Source organism: Pseudochaenichthys georgianus, chromosome 15 (genome assembly GCF_902827115.2).
Source record: "Pseudochaenichthys georgianus chromosome 15, fPseGeo1.2, whole genome shotgun sequence".
Taxonomy (NCBI): Eukaryota; Metazoa; Chordata; class Actinopteri; order Perciformes; family Channichthyidae; genus Pseudochaenichthys; species Pseudochaenichthys georgianus.
Window position 1 is genome coordinate 30617660 of NC_047517.1, and position 27129 is coordinate 30644788.

A 27129-nucleotide genomic window follows, 5' to 3' on the forward strand; every position below is an offset into this window, starting at 1 on the left:
AACCAAACTGTCAAAATGTGTAAGCTATTTAATTAAATACTGAAATAAAACGGAGAAAAGCAACAAAGTATAACATTTTCAGAGTTTGAATCTATATTTTAAGCTATGAATGACATGTATGATTATTGGGTTGTAATTAAAACATTTATTTTGGGTCAACACAATGTAAAAAACTGATTATCTTTAATCGAATGCTCAGTTACAGTACTTGTAATCTATTTTTTAACATTCTTTGGATTCAACAACAAATGATGACTAATCATTTTGGCATTACTGAGAATGCAGATGGACACTGGACAGTGGGGCATTCGGGGATTTTGGACAAATGTCTTTGTACTTATTTCTGCTGTCAAAAAAAATTAAATGTATAACAACTTTTTATCGTCACATTTCAAGCCGAGAGGATGAGTGTTTGTTCGCTTCAAGACATGTCTACAAACACAATAATTATCGAGCACACAACCATAATTAAACTCTAACAACACATTTAACACTTCCTATGGTCTATAGATAATTAGTGATGTTTGTCTGTTTTGAATCTAACATGACAGCAGTATGTGGTAATTATGAGAGCAGCTGCGCACAAAGACTGAAATAGAAATCAACAGCAGTAAGTCTAACTCTCGTATGCATAAAAAAAGCATGCACACACACACACACACACACACACACACACACACACACACACACACACACACACACACACACACACACTGTTGAGTTTGATTTACTGTGTGTATTTTCAGGACAGGACTGGGTCTTTAACAGGTGTCCTCAGCCAGCGTTTCTTATTGTTGGACTGTCATGTCAAACAGGCAGGTCAAGGCTCAGATTCTTTACTATCTGCGATTGCTCACACTTTAGTTTAGGGATCCATGTCAAGCCTTAGTTGTCTGGACGCCTCATGCAGAGGGGCTGCCCAGTCGACAGCAGCGAGGTGAAATCAGAGCTCTAAAGCATTAAGACTTGAATGGATTGGCTAAAGAGAGCTATTGTACAACTGAAGCACTTATTGACTCAGAGGTACAATTTCAGTATGTGGTTTTGAATTTGCAATTCAACATTTAAATTGACTGTAATCACTTCAGCTGCGGTTTTCTCACATGAGCACCAGAGACTGTGATGGTTTCATGTGTCAGTATGAGAGAATCACAGTGAGTGTGTTTGAGAGAGAAGTCCCTAACAAAGCACCCCAACCTCTCTCCCAACATGAGAAGGAATGAGTAGATTGATCACATGATGTCTGGACTATCATCAGGGGCACACCTATTATAACTGGGTATACTGCAGCTCTACTAAATCGGGGCTGGCGTCAGCGCCTGCTGGATCCATAAAGTAGAGTGTGGCAGTGGCATCTCTGGGCAGGACCGGGGGGCCCGGGGGTCTGGCTCTCGACCGGGGCCTTGGTGGGGCAGGGGGACCCGTGGTGGCCACCATGGCCCGGTTCTGGGTTAGCAGGCTTGGGCCTGGGCCCTGGCCCGACGAGGTGTCGGTGGTCACCTCTTTGGGCGTCTCTCTCCGGCAGGGGTTGCTGTTCCACCAGGTCTCCAGCGCCGCCACCAGCAGGGCCAGCAGCAGCCCGGCAGCCAGGATGCAGAAGACACCAGCAAAGCTTTGGAGACGCAGCGCCCGTCCCTCCGGTTGGTTGTCTGCGTGGCTCATCAGGTCACAGCGGCCTTTCCTTGGCCACCATTTCTGCTTCAGGATGTCAAGGTCACCTTTTTCCTGAAGCTCCAATATCCTGTGTAGAAAAAATACAAATAAGTTATTTCACACGAGTGGGTGCAGAGGGTCATGTACTTGCAACACAGCGGTCTAATCCTACAATAACATTAGTTCGGGCGTGTTCAATTTGAATGAATCAAATGACAAAGCTATTTGAGTCGAGAAGCCGCTAATTTAATTTAATCTTCAAAGTGCAACGAGAAACTGCTCTGCATGACTATAATGACATGAAAATACTGTGTAGCCGTTAATGTACTGCATGAGTATTGATTGTTAGCTCACTGAAGACTTGGGCTAGTCCAGTGGTTCTCAACCTTTTTCTGTCATTCCCCACTTTGAACAGGTGGGCCTTTTCAAGCCCCACCTGTTCCTCGCCGCTCCAATAAAATGGTAGGCCAAGCTTAAAATGGTCAAATGTATCGTTCTATAACAGGGGTCTCCAACCTTTTTTAGGATGAGAGCTACTTTCAAAAAAATTAAACAAGTCGTGAGCTACTTTTACTCCTCTTTTTCTGTTTTTTTGCAGTGTATATATTTAGCACATTTTAACATTATTATATGCTTACCTTTAACCTTTGTGTGCTGTTTGGGTCTGTGGGACCCGTTTTCAGTGAAAAGAAAATGTATGATTTTTTTTAAATGTTGAAGTGAAATGCATCAATCTGGTGCACTTTGAGCACAAAATGAATGTATGGATACATCTCACAACACTCTATGAAAGAGTGCTGTATATTTTTCAATAATCCAAACATCTTTAGAATATGATCACATCCAATAACAAATCATTTAAACTTGTGTATTCTTATCTTATGTTACCTAGTTAGCATTCTTTCTTTTTATGTATGCATATTTTATTAATCACTCCCCTTTTAAACCGTTTACTGTCCTATAGTACACATTGGAATGATGATTTCTTACTTGATTTTGTACAACTAGGCTATATTAAATTGATAAAGGTGCTCTCTCTCACAGAGGCTGTGGCGATGATGGCTTGCGTTAAAAGATAATAATAAACATAGGCCTATTTGTAAAGCGGGGGGACACAAACGGGATTTCGAAAAGTGTCACGGTTAAACTCCTTATGAAGTGGTGAGGTGCCGCTCCACATTGCTTTTCTTCCTGACTGCAACGCTGTTGTGTCTGTGTGTGAGAGCACACAGACATGTGTTTATGAGAGATTTTTACATATGTCTGCAAATTATTTTGGTTTCAGTTGTGTGTGTGTGAGCAGGCTCGGATTGGCCATCGGGAGATTCGGGACTTTTCCCCTTGGGCTGGCGGGCCGCTGGCTCTAGCATAGGTGGGCCGTGGACTTTCACAGCGCCGCTGCGCCGGTACCGCATCCGCCGCCGCAAACACCCGCCGGGGCGAGGCTCTGGCGGCTCCGGCAGGTCCGGTGCAGTGAAAGTCCACCGCCGTTGCGAGTCTCCGGCTGTAATAATCAAAACAAAAAATCTCCCGTTCATCACGTCCATTCGCGACCCACCTATCACATCTCTGCGCCCCACCAGTGGGGCGCGCCCCACACTTTGAGAAACGCTGGGCTAGTCCCACGTACTGAAATATTCAACTTTGGGACATAATTGTAGAATAAAGGAATCATTCGAAAGATGCCTTTAATTAAACTGCCACGTATTGCAGCGCTATGCCACTGTCTCAGCCAAGCAGTCCCCACTCAGCCCCTGGCTTATGTTTTGAAGCCCAACAAATTGTATTTGGAAAAGCCAGAGGAAAAGCCCCAAAGTTAATATAATGCCATTATCACAAGCTTCAGTTTGCACAGCAACAGATTTTAAGACGTATTCAACTTTATCCAAACACTAACAAGAGCTCAAAAACTATGTACACGAGGCAAATAATAATAATCAAAGCTTTAGGAATATCTGTTTTGACAAGCTGTATAAGTGTAGAATCAAAGATGATCAAATACTACAGTCTTCTAGTTATCGTACCAAGAGGAATGGATGGATGTTTTGGAGGAGAAGGATGACAGCTGAGTAAAAAATTGGTCGAAATGCCAAACTGTCCCATCGGAGCGGTTAGCTTTCTGCACTGTGATTATTCAACCTCTTCAAAAGTGACTGGCATATGTAGTTGTGCGCAAGCCTGTACTTGAATTCAAAACAAAAAGAAACACTCAGACTCAAAGCTTGACGTTTATAAACACTCGAAAAACCCTTTAAATATTCACCTTTTCTTCCCTGCAAGTCATGTATTTATTGTAAGGGTTTCACCGAGCACTGTTTGTTGTTGACAGGGTAATGAATCATCTAATTTCACATGGTCTTTGGCCTGAATTTATATTTTTAGTTTGTGGCCTTGATCTTAAATTCATTCCTATCAATCTTGTAGAACGGCACCGAAAATGTTCGAGCAGCATATTTCTGTCTTGTGTCTGGAGGGATAAAACAGATTAAGCAAAAACAAAGGACTAAAAATATGAAATATTTAGGCCAACTTCTCAGTCTGCCTCTCCAAGAGAAACTGCTGCAAAATGTCATTAGTCAACATGAATACGAAAACTTTGTTTATTACAGCTTGGATTTCATTTTCATAGCTCTGACCCTCTGTTTTGTCAGTTATAACTCTGTACTCGCAACCAATATTGATCTGGAAAAATGGTGCATTCATCGCACACATTGCAGATAACAACCCTTGAGTATTTAAACTTGTTTAGAGGAGAGGGCTAAGGGTAAACGTATGACCCAAAACTTCTACTGATTGAGCTTTGCTGTAGTTGTGTGTGGTCCCTATGGTTTTCCTGTGGAATAAAGCACTTTCGGTTTCACCTTGTTAAAAATAAATGCCCAGTTGTGCCTAATTTTTTTTTCCAAATCCAGAAGTTGTCATGTTAGCTGTTTAAACCGATGGCCAGTTCCCCAAAAATCAAACCCAAGTTGTAATATAGTGTATTTTCTCTAAATTATATGAATAATTTACACTGTAAAAATCGAGAAATTGTCGTTTTCTTGACCTTGATGTGAAGTTAAGATTTTTGATAAGCTTTGGGTATTGCAATTTTACACGTGTACAAAAGTAGCTTAATTCAACTGATGAGTGCTATGTGAATACATGTAAGCGATGTGATGCAAGTAGCTCTTGGCCACTTTGATTTGTTCAAAGAAGCTCACAGATGAAGAAAGACCCCTAATTTACAGGATAAAAACATCAGTAAAAAAGAAGGTCAGCTGGTTCCATTGCTGCACAGCTAAAAAACATAATCTTTTAGTCCTTATTGAATACGTACTTCTGAGAGAAGAGGTCTCTGTAAGGACTGCCGTGCTGCAGGGCCATGCCGTAGCCTCGGGTGCTCATGCTGTTTCCTGCTACTGTCAGCGTGCAGTCGTCATCTGTCAGAGCGGCGTACTCCACCACCGCCATGTCCCACAGAAAGGCATACGACTCTTCCTTTGCCTGTCCACAAAGACATAGACAAAGGATACATACATGACTGATGTGTTAAAAGCAGAGAGACACTCGCTGAGCTAAAAAGATCTGAGACAAATATTGTACCGTAGAGTCAAGAAAATACAGAAAGATAAAGCGCGCACACACACGCGCACACGCACACACACGCGCACACACACACACACACACACACACACACACACACACACACACACACACACACACACACACACACACACACACACACACACACACACACACACACACACACACACACACACACACACACACACACACACACACACACACACACACACACACACACACACACACACACACACAGATGCCCCTGTGGGTCCATCAGTAGAGAGGGTGTGGCTGTTCTGTCTGTGCTGCATTGGCTCCAGTGATTGCATTGATTACAGTAACTCAGGGCACCTGGGTCTGGTGTCCTGCAGCTATTTGAAGCCTCTCGGCTTTCTGGTGCGGCAGGGTTCGTGCCAGTAGTGGTTCAGACAGCTGGTTTGACGTTCGAGCAGCAAAAGGAGCTTTTGGCCATGCAGTTTGATCAGGAGAGATCGCAGTTGGAGTTGAGGTTGGAGCAGGAGAAGTTGAGGTTTGATCAGGAGAGATTGCAGTTGGAGATGAGGGGTCAGCAGCAGGAGGTAGAGAAGCGTTTACAGGTGGAGAAGACGCTGGAGGTGGAAAGGATGAAATGTGAGGTGGAACATGCTAGATTACGGCTGATGGGAGAGGGCAAGTTTTCTCCAGGGGAGGATGGTGGTGATAAGTCGGCATCAGGCAGTGGCAATATCATTTCTTACTTGCGATTAGTGCCAAAGTTCAATGAGCGTGACCCGGAAATTTTTTCACTCTATTTGAACGCATAGCAGAGGCAAGAGACTCGTCAGATTCGGACAGAGTGCTGTTACTTCAGTGTGTACTCACTGGGCGAGCACAGGAAGCCTATTCAGCTGTTTGTGGCGAAAATGCTTTGGACTATGATCGAGTAAAATCAGCGGTGTTGAAGTCTTACGAACTGGTTCCTGAAGCGTATCGTCAAAGGTTCAGAAGTTAGGTCAAGGGAGATAAGCAGACACATGTGGAGTTTATCCGTGATGTAACTTCTCATTTTCAGCGGTGGTGCGCGGCAGCAAAGGTTGCAAGTTTTGACGGTCTTTGTGAACTCATTGTCTTGGAACAATTTAAAGACATTCTCCCTCAGCATGTGGCCACTTATGTGAATGAACAGAAACCTTCCACCGCGTTTAGAGCTACTGAATTAGCGGACGATTTTGTGTTGACACATAAGGGCAGTTTTACTGAGAAGTATTCTAGGGGTGATTGGAAACGTGGAGAAGACAATGGCTATGCCCGCGGTGGTGCAAAGTGTTCACCAGGCTCCTCCCGTAGATTTGTAGGTACAGGGCGACCCGAGGGGGCCAAAGTGGACCTATGTCCTTATTGCAGAGGAGAGGGTCATTGGAAGGAGCAGTGTCCGTTGCTGGAAACTAAGGGGAAGCCTCGTTCGTCACCACATGCTCCAGCCATGTGTTGTTCTGCCGTGTTGTATAAAAAAACCGTTGGGTGTAGGCTCGGGCATGGTGCCTGATAGGAAGCCGATTTGTGCTGATGCGGGTTCTGGTTTTGAGCCGTTCATCACTGAAGCTGTTGTATCAGTAGTAGGTAGTGACAAATATGTGCCGATTAAGGTGTTGCGTGATACAGCGGCTAGATACTCATTCATTGTTGAGTCAGTGTTGCCTTTTTCGTCAGAGACAGAAACGGGGGATTTTGTGCTGATGAGGGGCATGGAGATGGGCTTGATTCCTGTGCCACGTCATACAGTAGTGCTGGATTGTGAGCTGGTACGGGGAGTTGTGTCTATCGGCGTGCGTCCCGCGTTGCCACTTGATGGGATACATATGATTTTGGGCAACAATCTCGCTGGTAGTGCTGTGTGGGCTGGTGTGCCACCGCCTGTGGTGGTTTCCAGGCCGGTGGCATCTGGGGAGCCAGATGAAAGTGGTTTGCAATTTCCAAGTGTGTCTCCAGTTTATAATATTACACGTGTGCAGAGCCGTAGGATGTCCACTGACCTACCTGTTTCGGAGTCTGGAAAAAGTGGTCCAGCACGGTCCTTTGACTTTGAGATCGAGACAAAGAAGAAGGAGAAGACAGTCAAAGTGGTGAAGGAGAAGAGGCCGAAGGAGAGGAGGCCGAAGGAGAGGAGGCCGAAGAAGAGAAGGCTGAAGGAGGTCGGCGAGGCCGATGAGCGCCTACATGCTGTGGCTCAACGCCAGCCAACCCAAGGAGGAGTGGGACATAAAGGCAGTGGAGGCGAAGAAGCAGTACGAAATCGCAAGGCTGGAGTTAAGAAGAAGGATGTTGGGTTGTCGTGGACCCCTTTGGAGCCCCGTCTTAAGGGGGGGGCTGTGATGCCCCTGTGGGTCCATCAGTAGAGAGGGTGTGGCTGTTCTGTCTGTGCTGCATTGGCTCCAGTGATTGCATTGATTACAGTAACTCAGGGCACCTGGGTCTGGTGTCCTGCAGCTATTTGAAGCCTCTCGGCTCCTCTCTGTTCTCGCTCTGCTTTCCCCTGCAGACACCTGGGGGGTATACTGCGAAGCAGGATTTTCGCTTAGCCGGCTAAATTCAGGAAAAACTCCGGCTTTCCGGTCATCCGAAGCTGGTTCTCTTTTTAGCAGGCTAGATCTCCATGGTAACTTATGCTAAGCAGCTAACCTGGTCGGGACCAGGTTAGGTTGCAGGCTAAGAGCTCAACTCAGTGAAAGCACCGCCTGCTGACCAATCAGAGCTCAGTGTGCGGAGTTTAAAGCGATCAAGTCATATTACAGGAGAAAGGAAATACAGAAAAGCTGCCGTCGCAGGAAAGACGGCCGGCAAAAATCACCGACTGTGTGAACGTGAACATGAATAGAATATCACCTCCATCTTCAGAGCAATCTGACTATTATAACATTAGCGTTAAGAAAGCTTACTTAAATATCGGCCACAACATAAGTAACCGGATCAGAGTACATTAAGTACAGTTCGCGGCATATCACTTCATAATGTATCACATATCTCCTGATCTGAGTCAGCTGAGCCGTATCTGGCCGTGCAACACTCACAGTGTCACATACTGTATGCAGAAGTATTATTTTAAGCAACACATTAAGTTGACGAAACACTCGAGACAAATGTAATTGAAGTCAGATCGTGTTTTAGACGGGCAGTGATATCATAAACCTGTTCATGTACGCATTCAAACACTTTTTCTGTTCCCAGCTGTATTCACCTTGCAGGTGCAGCTCTGTGGCTTTGATCCTGGATAAAGTGTTTAAGTAATGGATGTTTAAAGTTTAACTTCTTCATTTTTGACTAGTATTAAAGTTCACTTTTCATTCAGGAAGTATGACGCTGTGCTGTCAGTACGCTTCTCCATGTTTGTGATTGGTCGAATGCTCCAAATACCACCCCTTTCATGTGAACGCGCACCTAACTAGATAGGACACGGCTGGCTTGAGCGATCCACTTGATAACCAGCGTCGTAGGACCGTTTAGCGAGAGCGCGTATGTTTTGGATTAGGCCAACCGGCTAACTCAAACATATCCAGGTTAGGTTGAACCAGCTTCGTAGTATAGGCCCCTGGTGTTGTTGAGTATATATGGTTGTTACTTTAGTTGCTTTACTTTGTGCACCTCAACACTCTCACCCATACACATTCATGCAACCCTCACCCTGCATTTACACTACTGATACCACTGACGTCCACACCTCATGCATTACTTATTGTTGCACTTCATTTAATTTGGATTGTTTCCTTTAAATAAACATGTTTTGATAACCGTTGACATGGTGTCTCCTTTTTGTTGTGGCCTTTTGAGCCAGGTCAACACACACACACACACACACACACACACACACACACACACACACACACACACACACACACACACACACACACACACACACACACACACACACACACACACACACACACACACACACACACACACACACACACACACACACACACACACACACACACACACGTTGTTAAAAATGAATAATGATTTACTTTAGTTTTATGGCAACATCTGCACATTTGTGAACTCCCATGCGTTGTATCACTATAATGTAAACAACATTATCTTGTCAAGTCTTTATTTCCGACTCCTTGAACTTGTGTCCCTGCGTTGGTGGAAGTGTTTTGCTCATCAATAATTGTCATGTTAAAGTAAAAGGAGAGCAAGAGTAGAGCTAAATATTTGCACAGCAATTAGCATAAACATTTTGCCTACTCATTAGAGTAATTACTGAATAGCAACACATTAGATAATTAAAACATATGAAAGCTGAAACCTTATTTATTTTCCAGCTTTGCATTTCTCTGCAAGTAGCATATTTTTAGAGACGTGTTCATGCGCTTCAGCCTGAAGCGCACATTGTGGAGAATATGTAGAACCACCCCAGCTGAAAAGCTGTCTGAACTCCTGGACTTTTTGGTACGCACTTCTCTTGCTTTCTTCCCTGTTCTGTCCCTACAGTACATCCTACGTCTTCCGGATTGAGACTGTGCTCTAAAGAAACACAGCTGAGTAGCCTTTTCACCTCACATCTCATTAGGACTACACAGGCCTCTCAAGTTCACTTGGCTTTAATAAATAAACACGTACTGGAGAAATCACATCACCATCAAACACTGAAGTCAGAAGAATGCACATGCAGTACTTTGCGTGCTCAAAGAAAGCTGTAGTAATTCAGAAACACTAGATAAAATACGCCTGGAGTTTACAATTGTTTACCATTCATATGTCTATCTGTGCAATGCAAGCTGGCTACACTGAATGCAATTAGCTGCTCAAGTAAGACTTTTCTAGACTCTGTTTAATTATGGATTATTCTCCATTCAGTGTTTGTAAGTGTGTGTATTTTTAACTTTTAAAGGAGGATGGAGAGAAGGCAGAATGCATCAAATATTAATTCAGTTGCACACCAAGTTTTTGAGAATACTTGAAAACCCTCACAAATCGATAGATAGAATATATGGCTTTGCTCACATGCCTCCATGAATCAAGAATGGTAATTATTAAAGGGTAAGTATTATCACAGTGTCTTCTTACCTGGCGGTGAGACAGTAAAAAGCTGAATGTAATTATAATCAAGGATGTGCTCATGTCTGGCCGGATTCTTCTCTCTCTGAGCTGGAGATAAATAATATTTTAGATAATTTATTTGGAGGCATTTCCAGTTGATTTAGGGAAAAGCAATTATTTTAACTATCTCCCTGCTTCATGCCATGGATATATTTAATTTATGGGTTTCCACAGAAATGATTATTTAAATAGTTAGCACTTCAGAAAAACTGATTTGATTAATGCTGACTTTTCACATTGCATAGTCTCCCTGTGTTAGGTGAATGTTACTGTTCAATTATATAACGTTTGCAAAGAGGCCTTCAGAGGTCCAACATCAGCAACATGCATTAAAGGTGTTCTGACAACTTGTCATTTATAAATAATAAAACAGATCCTCACCCGCTTGATTCCCTCTGATGGGCTGGAGACAGAGTTCTCGAAGGCGTTGTTCTTGTTGATGGTTTTCCAGAGTTCAGCGAACGTGCTGTCCTGCTCCATAGGGTTGGTCCCTTTGGCCTGGAAATACTCGTACACCGCAGAGTCCCTCACCGTCCCGTAGACCAGGTCCACCTGCTTGGACAGGTCCTGGAAGGACCTAGAGTCAGGGACACATCAGCAGGTTAAGTTTAATTATTGTAAAGTACATGTATTATAAACACAGCATGACTACATCTACAGAGAAGGGTGAAGGGCTAACCAACCATACTCTGGTACATAAGTATGGAGTGAGTTTTAAATTAATAATTACAATTGTGTTCATTAAAAAGTCATTAGCCGAATACAAACAAATCTTTGAGAGCCCATCATGTTCCAATCCAATTTAATGTTTGGTTATACTTGGATCCCAGACTGTGCCTTTACTTTAACAATATCCTGTTGTCATGATACTGTGTAAATGTCTCATACCATTACTTTCCAAATGCACAAGCTGTGCATTTTAGCTGCCAAAAAAGCTGTTATTGCCTACAATATGTCCGTTTGTAAAATATAAACCTTTTCTTTGTGCACAAAGTATCACAGACAAGCATTTGGTTGAATCAGAACATATGCACTTACACAACAATTACTATAAACTGTAAAATCACCATCTTCCTTCTGCTATGAATTACGCTTGTGTGCATTTCACAAACGTTTTAGGCTTATTTAATTCCATACTTCACTCCTCACAACATAGATCCATAAACACAACTTTTCACTGTCAAAGCATAACATACATCGACAGTCAATGTAGTTGAATTACGGTTGAGAAATAGTTAAAAACCAGATGGTATCACTAATCTAGTGGATTCTTAACAGGGTTCCTGATGAAGTCCCACTGATGGCAGACTGACGCTGACTGTAGAAGACAATTATCAACCGACTCTTGGCTTCGCACATTTTTTAAAAATTCTAGTTTTACCTCTCTCCTGGATCACTCCATCCAATCAGTAAGCCGAAAACAACCATCTCCCTCTCTAGTGTACATTTGAGCCAATCACCAATCATCATCGTGCTCCATCACCTAAATGAGCTGCACCTGTAGCGTACCGCTTGCTGTTGTGATGCCGAAGCTTTCCCCAGCTGTTCACAGTAATGATGACCAGGTTAAGATACTGACAATTATGGGGTTCACCCACATGACCAGGCAATATCCTCTAATCCTCTGCACCAAACTATAATGTCTTATCATGAACAATACTTCATATCTAAAATGCTTATTATGCAGATGCTGTGTGGGCAATAAGAACTGAGGGTCCTGTATTGTATATGTTGATTTTATTGCAAATTTTGTACAGCATCACATTTGCTAAATGCCAATGTGGTTGCAATTAGAGTTTGCTACCAACGTCATTTGAAAAGCAATCTATCCAGAAGATTACTTACCTCTTTGACTGGTATTAGGTTGATGTGTTTGACAAGCTGCTCTTTGCATTCGCTACATTTCTTGAGAAAATCAATACTAATTATAATATCAGAGTAGCAGCAGAATGTTAATATAACTAAGATTGTCTTCTTGCCAATTCTCTTTAAAGTAAGAGAATTGAATAGGCTAAGATCATGATGTTCCACTAATTCAACCTTTAATTAGAAGCCTATGGCGGAGCACTGGTTGTTGGTGTTATTGTCGCATGGTCTCCTTTACTGCACAGAGTAACACATGCTGCTTTCACTTCGTCTAACAGCTTACTTTAATGTTACTTCACAAGCAACTACACATATGTTGAACTATAATCTTTAGACATGAAACATGATAAATATTGAAATCCAAGAGCTGGAGTGAATATACTTAATAAAAGAGATAAAGCTTGTGTAAGAACAATCATGAAAAACAATAATAGGGACATTTAGGCAAAATCAAAGTTCCATCAAATAAAATGATATTTTGCAAAGAACAATTGTCCCTATTTGTTCTTGTTTGTTTCTCAAAGCAGTGCAGCCAACACTTTGATTCACAATCAATACAGTGAGGTCCAGCCGGGCCCTCTGTTCATTAGCGGTAATGGCTGAACAAAGATAGAAAATAAACACACACACACGCGCGCGCGCACGCACGCACGCACGCACGCACGCACGCACGCACGCACGCACGCACGCACGCACGCACGCACACACACACACACACACACACACACACACACACACACACACACACACACACACACACACACACACACACACACACACACACACACACACACACACACACACACACACACACACACACACACACACACCCTATGTTTCTCCCCCTGCAGTGCACAGCAGCACAGGGTTTCTAAAGAATAGTCTCTCTTGTGCATGCCATTAATTTCCTCCGAGGTGTTATTATGTAATCAACGGGGCTAAGTGGCTGGCGCCGTTATATTTAGCTTTATAAATGAAGAATTGGCCATAGCCGCAACGATTAAAGCAACATTGAAAACAAAAAACAAAAGAGATCATCCAAAGAGTTTTAGTATTATTAATCTATTCAATATCCTGGAGGACAAACAAGTTATGAAAGTAATCTGACGTCTTGGTTAGGCTCATTCTCACACACACTCAAGAGAGGAACATAACAAGTTGTATTGCCGAGTGGAAGAATCACAACAGAGAAAAACAGTTTCACCTCCGTGTCCCGAGGCGTAGGCGTTTGGTAAAGGCTTATTTACAGAAAGAGCAAACAAAAGGAGAAAAAGCCATGCAGTGTTTAAAGAAAGTTTCTAATATGTAAATGCTGGCACAAGTAAACTATTTTCAGATCAAGTAGTTACATGTTCCCAGTACACCAGCAGGGGCTTAGGAACTACAATAGGCAATCACCCATAAGCACTTAAGCACTAAGCCAGTGGGAAGCAGGCTCTCAAACATACCATGCAATTGGTTTTAAAGGAGGTTATACAATCTCTGTACATGGTGCATGCAGTAGTTCAGTGTCCTGAATGAATTACGTGTGAAAGAAAGTTGATTTTAATAATACAAAATGTTTTGGTTTTTTAGCAATTAGTCAGTTTTTTAAGATTTAAATCATATCTGCAGAATCTTTCCAAGGTTTGGACATCGGATTAATGACAAACTGCAGATTCTTTCCTGACAAAGATTTGCCAACTAGGGAGTACTTTTCAGAGTTCGCCAATGTTGGAGATATCCACCCTTCTCTGTGAGGCAATTCATTGTATTGAGGATTTTTGATCGCTGCGTATAATTAAAACCTCGATTATCAAATGCATAAAAAGAGACGTTTATAGACGATATTGCCAAGAGGGATACAATGATTGAGCCTAGAAGTGAGCAGTTAGGGAACCTTCTGTGCATCTGGAAAGGAAGATTACAAACGTGCTTTTTGTAATAGAGAAATTCATATTCTCACTATGTTAAGCTCTCATAGGATCAGACAGCACAACCTTTTAACCTCGACCACCACGACTCGGCACCTGTTTTTGCAGGAATTGAGCTAGCATGTCAGCACCGGTCATTTTCCAAGCAAACTTACAGTCTGTTCACTTAGATGCAATTAAGTAATCGGCTTTCTCCAGTAAACCAACAAACCCTGGTTTCCGCAATCGGGGATGGGGGATTAGAGAAACCTGATTTCCCCAGGTAGATTTCCTCTGGAGACGGCAGATTTCTCTGCAATGTATACGTGCAACCGGTTTTCTAATCTTCTTTTTACAAGTACACTTGTGCATGACGGGAGACTGCAGACAGCGAGAGTAACAGCTGCTACAGACAGCGAGAGTAACAGCTGAGTGGATGAAAGGAGAACATATTACAGAGTGATGCGTCCTTGTGTTTACTGATTCCTTCCAAAGTCCTACTAAAACTGAAACTCATTTGCTGCCTGCAGGACTCTTTACGAGACGTTTCCTTTGATAAACAACAGACTTTTTCTTTTCTATTAGACAAATAAAATGAGTGACCCATATTTCAAAATAAGGTTAGAGATAATGGAGATCCTGTCTTGCTGCATGTATACATCGTTTCACAGTCACAAGGTTACTAAGGTGCATGTAAAACATTTCTCAGATTACCATGTTCTCCAAGACAATGGTAATGGCTCAAACACTACATTGCCCATTCCTGCATCGGACATCCAGTCATGCTACCATAGGAAACAGCTGCCGCCTTTTATGGAGATAGATTAAGGACACGCTCGATTTAACCTGAGCTTTCAGTGTGTCTGTGAAAAGGAAAGGGCTTATTGTTAATTTAGTAGTTAGGGAGCAGGTGTCTTAATCCTATTCACAGTCTCGGCCACAAAAGATTGTCAAGAAATTTGTCGGCAAGTTTTACACTCGACATACATTTAGCAGTGTATTCTTCCACAAAGATCATGTTAATGCAGGTAGGGCAGCATAGTTCCTTTAAATGCACAGCTACTAAGTAGGACCTGACGCTGGGCAATTAAAAAAGTGTCTTATGCATGCTCAGCAAGCAATGGAGTATAAAGAAAGGTCTCTCCTACTTAAGTTTGAAATGCTGTTTGAACAAACCTATTAATACTAAGGCTTCACGCTATGGATGGATACAGATAACCAATAATTAGCTGCTTGTCAAATGTTCATTTATTTTTCCTGGTACTGTAAATGTAGTTTAATTAAGTTCAAAAATATACTTCAAAGAGCATTTAGTCATTTAATTAAATGTGTTGACAAATCTGTTGAAATCTGTCAAATCCATTTTTTCTATTTATTGATATGTTAATGTGTTAAAACAGAAAGCCTTCAGCTGCTTGGCTGTTGTAGACATGCCTATATCAAATGTATTAAATACAAAAATAATAAATGCAATTGAGATAATTAAACTATAATGCAAGGACTCTGTCTACAGTATGTCTGTATGTCCTTTGCATATCTTGAGAAATACACATCCTATATCCTTCATACTGTATTCATACTAATTTGTGCGATTTGGACACGCAACCATTTTCAATATGGATACATTTAGCGTTCTGTGCAGCAGCGTGGGGGGGGGGGGGGGATTCAGGGCTTTGCAGACTGTGTCGAGCACATGTCATTCAAATTGGGCTTTTATAGGCCGGGGCTCACTGACTGCAGTTTACTTTACTGATGAACGTTGAATGTCACATTAAGTGGATGTTAGATACTAAATGAACTCTTCTTTACTTCAACACCATTCTAGCATTGCAACTACATTTTCTTAAACGTTTGCCCTCTTCATTCATAATGTTACCACAGGCAAAATACCCCCTCTAATGTAATCCATTTCCTACTTTATAACCACTTTGGTTATGTCAAAGCCAGTGACTAATATGCCTATTTGGACATAATCCGCTTAGTGTATTCCACTGGTGGTTTTGTCTGCGAGGACATAAGCAATTTAGCTTAATTTAATATTGTATTAATTTATGTGAAAATATTGGTCCCTTGACAGTTGATCACTTCCAGGACATTTGAAGTACAGTACCTCTCAGGTTTAGATATGCACAATGAATTTAGTAACGCCAAGGGGTGAATCCCACAGAGGCTACGAGATCTCTCTTCACAGGTGAGCTGTGTGCTGCTTAGCATGTGTCCCCTCTCCTCACATGTCCACATGTGGCTATTTGTTTAACAGAAGACGGACCCAATGCAATCAAATGCCTCTCTGGCCCTTCTTCAGGGAGCGACAGCACACCAAATTGGATTCACTGACACAAAGCATTTGGACTGAGGACAGGCTGCGGGTCAACACTTACAGAAAAAGCAGACAGACCAAACACCAACTGCAGCTAATGAGAGATGCACTCAGATAAACCTTCAGACTGAGCTACAACACTTCACCTTGTTGACACATTATTAAACAATGTACTGTATGATACCTCAAGATCATCAAACACCTATGTGTGTTTCCAGTAATGAAATACCCTTATATAATAAACACATCTGAATATATCCTATCAAATGATGGGGGCGTACTGTAGGGTTAGACAGAAGTGAAGTTCTCTGTGGCCACACCACAATCTGTAACTGCATGTTGGCAGACATGTTACATTTTGGGTAAATAGGCACTGGCTTTAACAAACAAGAAGAACAGAAGGTCAGTTTCTGCTTCATCAATTCCGATTGTTTTGTGTGTCTTTTTTAACTCTCCATTTGACAATGTAATTGAAAGTGAGCCGAGTGCTAAATTGTTTTCAAAATAAAAAGGATAGTGATGTTAAAATACCTGTCTTTCTTTCTTAAATCTCAGTGTACAAATCATTCAGGAAGCAGATTGTCATTTTAATCTGGCGCTGACAATTGTTTCCTGGCCACCAGCTGTAGGTCATATCAGCTGTGCGGAATTAATGTTAATTCCGTCAGTACCTTAATAACATGCAAAATAAAACGGTCTGGCTGTTGTCAGGTTCATGTGCTCCTGTAGCGGGTGTCTGCGCTCAGCCAGAGATTGTTTACGAGGGAAAATAAAGCATCACTCTGTGACTGTACGGTAGTTCCAACAACTGCAACAGAGTGAGACGTCTTCTCTCTCGTGGATTGCTTTCTGTCAGTTTTTAAAGAGTCACATTCTTCCACTTGCGAAAAATGAATCAAGTTTTAAGAGAATAAATTAATTTGAAGGACTTGGATTTGTAACGAGACAGCTTTACAGTATGTACTATTCCCACTGTGACAATAATCTAAACACTACAAGTGTCATTTCTGTGTGTTGGACATTCAAGGTTAAATACCACAGAATGAAAGGATCCTAACTACAACTTACTTAAACATTGCTGTAACTAAATGTTCAAGTTGATTCCCAGTACAAAGCTCCCATTTTGTGGCTTACCGGACAGCGTTGTCCATGCGTGACACGGTGAGGTAGGCCGCCAGGTTAGCTGTGTAGGACGAACACACAATCAGGGTGAAGAGCCACCAGCTGCCCATGACGATACGCAGAGCCACAGATCCCAGGATGGAGTCACTGCCTGTGGAAGACCAAATATAAACGCATGGGTATATTAACTAAAAGCAGACACACACGTGGTCATAATCATAATCATCATTAGCCTTATTATGTACTGCGCATAATTGTACATACTTTTAAATGCAATCCCATTTCAGCAACACATTAGTATAAGTTATGCATCTGATGTCGAAGTGACAAAGTTCTATTGCTGCCAAAACGTGTAGGTGTGCGTTGTTACTATTAACAAGGTCTTGTGGACTAATTGTATTGTTTTAGTTAATTCCTTTATTGCTGGAAACAGAAGGTTTAACATCTTGATTCCTTATGTTTTGAATGACTTTGATCATTCATTTCAAACAACTCACTGAGAAAACACACATTGACAGTTCTGTGTGTGTATTGCAGGTTGTTTCAATCAACCTCTGCTTTTTTCTTTAGGTTTAAAACATATGGCATGCTTTATCAAAAATCCTAACATTAAATATATTCTACTTCTGAAACTCACACATTTAGATTCAACATGCCTTTAAAGTACCAGCTATTCTATGTTAAAGCTAATGCATTTTTTCCTCATGATAGTCATATTTGGATATTACACTGGAGCAGTAGAACATATGCAAATGATGATTTTGTGCAATTTGTGTAACTTGTCATCACTTATTTTCCCAAGAGCTTTGTGCAATACAAAATAATCTATCCTCAAATGTATCTTGCCCACTTTTGTGTATTCTATTACACATCCCAAACCAATTGTATGTAAGAGTGTAGTACTTATTAATATTCATTGTTCTCCTTGTCTTTTTGATGTTCTTCCCTTCTTGTCTTTAAGCCTTTGCCCTTCCCTGTTTTCCTTGAGGGAAGAAGACTGGTTTGTCACATTAGCTTACCATCTTCATTTTCTTTCTCTGTCATATTGACTCTTTATCTCCAAATATCCAACTGCTTTTGAGGTGCATGAGAAAAATGTCAGCACATATTCTAATTTTGAAGAGTAAAGCTATAGAAATGTCATCTGAGAGATCCAGGAGTGTGAAATGTAATGAAAACATATTTGTCTGAAAGTGTCACAATCAACACAGCTGCGTCCTAAGGACAGTTTGGGAAAAAACTGAAGGCCTTGTCAAATGCAAAGCACTCCGGCGTCAGTCATTTTTATTACACATGGCTTTGACTGATTTCTTAAGGTCATGGAAATGTTCATGGAACTTTACTTGATCCTACACTACTGCAGCCGCGCTCTGTGGTGCGGTCTCTTCCTTCTTCAAAACACTGATTTATCTCTGTGATCAAAATGAAAAAGCATTACTTTCATCAGTTCTCCCAGGGGTGTCAAACTCAATTTCATCGCGGGCCACATCAGCATTATTGTTGCACTCAAAGGGCCGGTTGTAACTTTAAGACTATATAAAAATACATATAAATATAAGTCTAGGGCAAGTCTCTTCAGTGCGTATGTCCCAAAATGATTTAAAAAGAAAAGCCAAATTCTGGAGAACAAATAAATAGAAGTGACATTTTGAAATAAAAATCTAATTCTGAGAAAAAGGAATTCTATGAAAAAATGCATATTTTGAAGAAAAAAAGGCAAATTCTGAGAAAAAAGTCATCTTTGAGATGCATTGTGGGACATGTAGTTTATGGGCAACGTGCTTCTGTAGCATGTAACCGTATAATAAACATATTATATTCTTTGCAAGCTCTTGTGGGGCCACATAAAATGAAGTCGCGGGCCGAATGTGGCCCCCGGGCCTTGAGTTTGACACCCTGTCCTAGACGGTTTTAGATGATTTCCTATCTCTCCCTGACCTTCTTATAAAACAAAAGAATGGCAGTCCCAGTTTTAAAAAGCGATGAGTGTCTGTGGGCAGACGGTTTAATCTGCATGAACATGCAACAGAACGCCGCCAAGTGTTGGCATATCATGCTCTCTGACGGAGCCACAATATGCATCAGCAGTCAGATCCATCAAAACCACCTACATCACACCGAGAAAAAAATTCAATTCACTTGATTGAAACCAAAAGTGACGACGTTGGAACGCGAGCCAAAAACAAGGAGAAAAAAAGAAGAGGACATGGAATTTAGCTTCTCTTGAAATATAGTGGGTGTTGGGTTAAAAACGGCTCACAGGCAGCGTGCCAGACTTTGATAGATGCTGTTCGGGCTTTAACATCACTTGCTGAAGTAGTCATTTATCCAAACCGGACATACCTGGATCACCACCAGACCTAATGTCTCCTTGTCAAGGGCACCTTTAGAAAATGCTAGGGTGGGCGTTGTGCCTCAAACTGACTCACTACTGAATCAGCATTTGTTGCATACTGACATCCACATGTGCATTTACATTGATTGGACTCCTTTTTGTTTTAAATTGTATTTTCTTAATCCCTTGAGGTAGTTTAAAAAACAATGCTGCTTGTTTTTCAGCCTAAAATTAGATTTGACTATTTAACAACGGCATGGCTAGTGCTTGGTACCATATGTAGTACTGATAGAGGTCAAGAGCAGGCAGCCTTTCATTCATTCAGAAGTGACACAAATGTTTACTAGTAAGAGGTTTTGGTAGAATGAAACTCTGCCTAAGCTTGACACACCAATATATGAGAAATCAACGATTGGTGATTGGCTGTCCGTGGATTTTGTGGAGTCTGTACTAAAGTTATATCACCCACCCTGTTGCACAAAGGCACCGTAGACTATCCAGATGGCGCTCTGTAGTGATGTGGAGACAGAGGGTTGCGGGGGTCCTCCTGCAGTGTTCTGGCAGCGCACCGCCTGGATGCGCCTGAGCAGGAAGATCATGATGCCCACCACAGGGATGGCTGCGGCGATGCACGCCCACACTGCCAAGTCAAATGGTGCCAGCAAAGAGAAAATGTTAATCTTTTCCTCTGACTTGCGCATCAGGATTCCCACTGAATAGTCCAGGTAGCGCTTGCTGAAATCCACGACGCTCTCACGCTCCGGGGTGATGGTTATGGCTGAGATGGCCAAATCAGCTTTCTGTGAAAAGAGAGTCGCATGCTTTAATAACGTGACATTTTAAAACGACAACATATATTTAAGACAAAGAGACATTGACGTTAGACAATGAAAGAGAGTCTAGCATATTGGACCTCCATGAGATGGTTGGTGTTATCTCATTGTTGAGTTTTTAAAATGTGTGGTTGACTTTAATATCTCCCTAGAGAAATAAACGTTGGTGACCCTGTGGCCCCTTCTCTTGTTTCTCCATCATGCTTGCTTTTCAGTTTTTAAATGAGCTTCCATTTAACTTGACTCCCTCCTCTAACAGAAACTAACTTTTATTCTCTGTCTTTTTCACTTAATATTCATCAAGCCACTGTTTTGACTGTCAAATTGAAAGAATATGTTTTTATTCCCAATATGAAGGAACCTTTGGATTGTTAATGCTTTGACTCGAGATTCACTTTCAGTCCACACTTTCAATTTTAAAGTGCATTTATCTCTCTCAGTCAGACACAGACAGGCAATGTCTCAGCAGGAGGAAACCCTTTTGATTTTCTGACACAATGATCCTTCATCATCATTCTGTCATCTGCTCAGTACGTTGTTGACTTTGAACCTAATAACTATGGAGATGATTTGGCCTATGTGAGGGTTTCAATAATGGAGTGCTTTCTTTTAAATCTTGGAATTAGGTCCATATTTCTTCTCCTATCTGCCTTTTCTTGATATTTTATGTGGAAAGATGTGTGACAGTGTATGTACCTTGAAATGTCCTACATCTTCAACAGACAAGTTCATTAAATCATCTGTATGAATATATCACTGTACATTAGATAGAGTTCATAACACTGAGATTGATAGAATTAATTTAGTCGTTATGTCTAGAAAAACGTCTAAACTTTTATCTTAGGGAGTTCAGTTCCTATTATCATTATGAACTATAACAGCTTTGGTTATGGTCTCAAACTTTTCTCAGTGTCTGAAATCAGACCCAGATACATTGATTTGTGATGGCAGCCATGGGAGAAAAAGGCAGTTGGCCCCTGCAATGTTTATCTAATCTTTCCCCTTCCTCTGAGCGTTATAATTTGGAAACTATTTCAAAACAAGACAATGTGGCCTGACTCCCAGAAAAAAATGATTTGGACTGAAATCTGGAAATTGATTGACAGAGATATAAAGAAAACACACTGACCTTGCCAATGAGTTCTCCAATCATGCCATTCCAGGATCCATTAGGGAGAGCTGAGCCATACTTCCCGTCTCCCACTTGGTAGATGTCATACTTGAAGCCCAGGACCTTTGCCAGGGTGTCCAGGACATCAATAGAGAAGCCCTTGTATCTCTTGGGTTGGCCCAGAATATTCTCTCCCACCATCACAAAAGGCTCTTCCTGTTTGAAGGAAAAGTGTGCCTTTTGTAGAAGACATTACTGACAAAGATAATGCTGAGGGAAGTGAGTGTGTGAGGATTTTTCTCTAAGCCTGCGATTTATCCTCAAACTTTGGAAAGAGTAGAGTATGTGCACTTCATCACAGGCACATCATTTATCACGATGCACCATAATCTCCTCGGGGCCAGTTTGGTGACCGAAGCGAGGACACATTCAGTCATCTTAAGAACTTTAGGGTGACACCTTTATGAACAGCTTCTGAGGTGATCTAAGTTAAACTTCATCTTAATAAAAATAGTTTCCTCAGCAACCGTTGACCTGAAACAAATGGCGCCATGGCAATTGCTATGGTTCATCAGTGTGGAAATTGCCATTTTAAACACATTGTACCTAGCCATGGTTCTTCTTTATGGTTTAAAATGTCAGGGCAGAATTAAAAGGGTGAAGGAGGAGTAAAGAGAGCTGAGGAAGACAGAGGAGAGTGACATAGAAAGAGAGGGGGGTGTTAAAGTGGGCAGGGGCAAATGACTTGATTAAGTGACACTGCCAGGGGAGAACCGAGCAGAACGTATGTGAATAAATACGGTGCAGGTCAATCATGTGTGAAGAAGAGGATAAACGAAGAGAGAGCGAGGGAAGTGACTGCCTCTGCAAGAATTGGTAAAGATAGTTCAAGAAAAACTGCTGCTCGATGGGATTGATTTTAACGGCCTTCTGTTCCTCTTCTAAGTGAGAAAAACAGTGTAAAGTATAGATTACATGTCTAGTTCTGCAATGTCCTCTGTTGTCCTTATTGGTCCTCCACCTTACTTTGATAACAACTTAGATCCAGTAGAACTAAGCACATTTTTTATCACAGTAAATTATCAAATAGAAAAACCTGTTTCCAACTCAAATGAGGCAAGAAAGGGGCAGTTCTTTAAGACTATAATAAGATCATTATTTACCGCTCATTATGTATTATAACAAATCTGCAAGGAATTGTAAGTGTCATTAACAGTGGCTAAAAGTCAATCATAAAAAAGGCAAAGTACTTTCTTATTAACCAATTAATTCATCAGTCATTAAAGTACAATTGACAGTATCATGTTTCTTTGAGTGTGTAGTTCACTGAGAAGCTATTGCTTAATCTGTGGGTGTAAAGAACCACCTAATAGATGTGTGGGATGTTTGTACTGGGGTGGTTGTTTTCTTGCTCAGATATTTGCCTACTCAGGTCAAGTGTTAAAAGACTCACTATACTCCCACAACTTACCAGTAATGTTACAATCTTCAGCGTCACTCCTTGCATGCCGCTCTCGATGCGATTTTCCTTTAGGCTACCATTCATACCACGAGTGTTGTCCCAAGACGCCAGCTAATAGGGAGAACAAAAAAGGTCAGATGAGAAAAAATTGATAAAAACGGGGCGGTTCCCTGAGAGACAAAAAGGTGACAAACACCTTATTAGTAAACATTGAATTGCAGCAAAAAAGTAAGAGAAATATAAGTAAGGTATCATCATGTCCTGCATTTTGTGTGACAGTCTTTGCTGAGCCACAAATGTTTTTGTTAACATCTGAGCCAAGACAACAAGCACTGGCCATTAGTATGCTATTAGGACCCTCTATTCAAGCTCCTCCACTGAGTGCTGCGATGTATTGTCCCTCTTTCTAGCAAATGATAGTATGATTAACCAGTAATCATAAAGATGGTGGTGGTGATGATGAGTGGAAGGAGCAAAAGTACAATAATGATGAGGAGGACTTTAAATAGTTATATATACTTATAATACCAATTCAGACTAAAAAACAAATACTTTTTTCTTGAACCAGTCCCTTCTTTAAAACTCTCTTTCCACACTGTCAAGGTTTTGAGCTATGTCTGAAGTCGTGAAGCCAATGTTTGTTAAATTCTTAATCAGTGCTGCAAGCAGGACAAGGATTCTCAAGGATTCGACAAATCATTTGGAGTAGTCAATGAGATTTGAGCTGACAGGACAAGAATGGTGGCTCCGGGCCAAACGCCAGGCCCCCACAGCCCCTCCCTCAGCCTACAGCACACATGCCTCTTCTACAGGAGCCCCGTACAGATGATGTTCCCACAACACGCTCTACTCAATTTGAAGTGAGAAATGTATGTTTTGTTTGTATTGAGATTAGAATTCTGGATCATTGTGGTCTTCTGAATAAATGGATGTTTTGCAATTACTTGTTATGACCTGTTACCTGTCATTTCTATCCAGTTAACCAAATATAGTATCATATATTTCAATATAACCATTAAGAAAGTATACACCTGTATAACTATGCACTGATTAATGTATTATTAGTTTTGTGTCCCTCCTCCGGTCCCCCTCCTCCCACCCTGCTGGACGTTGTTTTCTATGTTTATTGGACTTTTGGGGTGTTTTGGGACGTCTGGGATCCATCCCTTGAGGGGGGGTAATGTCACGATCTGTCTGTGTTGTCTTTTGTCTTGTTTAGATCTGTCTTTGGTTTCCTGTCTGTGTGTGTTCCCTCCTACCTGTTTATTGATTGTGTTCACCTGTTGCCCCTGTGTTTTCTCCTCCCTCCTCACCTGTCTCTTGTTTCGTTGATTAGTCTTGTGTGTATTTAAGTTCTGTGTTTGCTGTCTGTCATTGTCGGTTCGTCGTTTGTCTGTGACTGTGTTCACCGGGGAGTGTTCTGGTTTTTGACGTTTAGCCTTGAAAGAAAGGATTTTTCAGTGTTATCTGCGTTTGGGTCCTGCTTGCTTCACTCACCGTAACACATGCATAAAGACCGCTGGCTCCACGAGAAGATTTGACATTCTATTTCATATTAAGTAGAAAAAGGTACCAGAAATCAAAACTGGGAGCAGCAGTAGAGATATTATAACGTTTTACGATCCCATCACAAGTCCAGCACTTAACTTTGAACTCTTGCTTCTTGAAATGTTAAGGTTACTTTGCTCTCTTGCCTGATTTGGCCGAGGCAGTTTGGTTTGAGCCTGAAATATCAGAGCCAAACAACTGAGCAGATTGTCTTTTTGTATTTTAAAAGAAGATTTTGTATTCTAGTGATGTTGATGAGAAAACAAAGTGAACAAACATGAACCTCTGTCACCATTTGCAAAGGCAAACAATTATACAATCAAGAGGAAACAACAATTACTATAGACACACAAAGCAGCAACAAATGATTTAAACTGTGAAGGAAATAGAATCATAAGAGGAAACACTTCACTATTATGTATCTCCTTTGTTATTCATACACCATCTGCAGAGCATGTGGTCCTCCACACACTCAGTCTCAAGAGTTATTCTGCTATGTATAACCACACTGCAAACTGCTACTGTTTCATATTTATTACCTTGCAGCTTGTACATTTTCCTGAATAAGGATGCCACTCAAGAAATGCATTTTCAAAGGGTCTCTATCTAAGCACTGTGTATGTCAACGGTATGAAGATCAGTTAGTCGTGGAGCTGTTCATTGTAAACATAACATAAGGTTAGGCCCTATGTATTAACATCCCTTTGTTTACCTAAAAGCTGCCCTTCAATTTGCACGGGAAACTATGTTGATATTCTGTAGCAACTAAGGTACGTTTTAGTTGTACTAGATTGTCTACTTGTTCATCTGTGTATGCGGATAAATGAGACTGTGTAAAGCCACAGCGGTTCGTGTGTGCGCGCGTGGGACAGAATGTCAGTCTCCAGGGGGGGGGGGACTATTTTCTCCATGAGCAACTTCGTCCTCTGAATAAACAATGTCCGCTCTGTAAACTGAAGAACACTAAAGAGGAACACTTCTACTTCACAGAGCCTTGCACAGCAGCACGCTACTTGGAAGGTCACAAACAAAACATACAGCCGAGGCAAAGCGCATGCATATGAAAGAGTAACACTTCACTGGACACACTGTGATCTTTACCCACAAGATTTTCAAGGACATGACTCTAAAACAGGTTTCATACTTCTACTGAGAACGGATGTATTTTTATAAAAATAGATACTAAAAGATACATGAAAGAAAAACACCACATTTCTTTAAAAAAAGGCTTTTCGAGCTTTTCCCCTGGTTCTTTCTTTTTGAAGTGTCAGCCTCGTGAGGATTTAGGTTTAAGATAATCTTTGCATGACTATGTATAGTATCAGTATCTAAGAGCGTACCCAATGTAAGTAAGACCAACACATTCAGTTGTTTCCTCCTTTCTCATATATGCGTTTTTGTATCCTACAGCACAATAGAGAATATCATACTTTAATGAGATTTGGAATATTTCCAGTTTGAAAGTTGCAAAAAATATCAGGACTGCCATTAAGTTAATGGTGACAATTCTCAATGCCATAAAATGATCATCTGTAATGGAGCTGAGCAAATGCCAATGACCACTTAGAAAGGACAAAGGGAGTCAAATGGCCCAGGATTCCTAGTGCCACATTTACAGTATCTCCTAAACATCGTGCAGGTAGAACTCTGTTCCCTTTCATGGAACCGTTTAAGCTGCATCATTATGAATACCCATCCACAGTTTTCACACAGCTATTCTGTTTTTGTATTATTCCTCTGCTAGTTCAATACCTCAGGTGCTTACATATTGACATGCCCATCATGCGACTGAGCTTCTTATTGACCCACACTCCTTTGTCTGACACGCCAACTGGATTGAAAAGAATGTGCAACCTTGTACTGTATGTGTGAGTGCGTTTTGAACAAGTGTGTATATCAAACTTTAATCGCCTGCCTTATTTACCACCTATTAATAAATGCTTCATCGGCTTCATCTTTATTTCTTCTTCCTCTATCTATCTATCTATCTATCTATCTATCTATCTATCTATCTATCTATCTATCTATCTATCTATCTATCCATCTATCTATCTATCTACCGTACTTTTCGGACTATAAGCCGCAACTTTTTCCCCCATTTTTTTTGTACAGCTAACGGCCACTAGGGAACCTCCTAAATCTATGGATTTTACAGGTAAAATTAACCACCTTTAACACTATGGGCTCTATGACCGGTCCGCGCCCGCCACCTTTAAGCGGCGGGCTCCAGCAGGAAAATCTGGAGGCCGGAAAAGAGTGAGACAGGTAGCGCGCCAAAGTAAAAGTGGAACCGAGAGACAGAACGAGAGCAAGACAGACGGACAATTTAGCTGCTGTGGCTTAT

At 41.3% G+C, this 27129-nt stretch overlaps 1 protein-coding gene across 4 annotated transcripts in view; it reads right to left on the reverse strand.

Moving 5' to 3' along the window:
- Window positions 1-27129, reverse strand: part of grid1a (glutamate receptor, ionotropic, delta 1a) — a 255784-nt gene that overhangs the window by 2602 nt on the left and 226053 nt on the right. For all 4 annotated transcript variants that reach the window (XM_034101483.1, XM_034101482.1, XM_034101485.1 and 1 more), the window contains 7 exons: window positions 23247-23348; window positions 21794-21991; window positions 20301-20631; window positions 17509-17647; window positions 10678-10873; window positions 4973-5139; window positions 1501-1741 (listed from right to left, as the gene is read on the reverse strand). In XM_034101483.1, coding sequence (XP_033957374.1) covers window positions 1501-1741; window positions 4973-5139; window positions 10678-10873; window positions 17509-17647; window positions 20301-20631; window positions 21794-21991; window positions 23247-23348 — 1374 coding nt within the window. The remainder of the gene's footprint in view (window positions 1-1500; window positions 1742-4972; window positions 5140-10677; window positions 10874-17508; window positions 17648-20300; window positions 20632-21793; window positions 21992-23246; window positions 23349-27129) is intronic.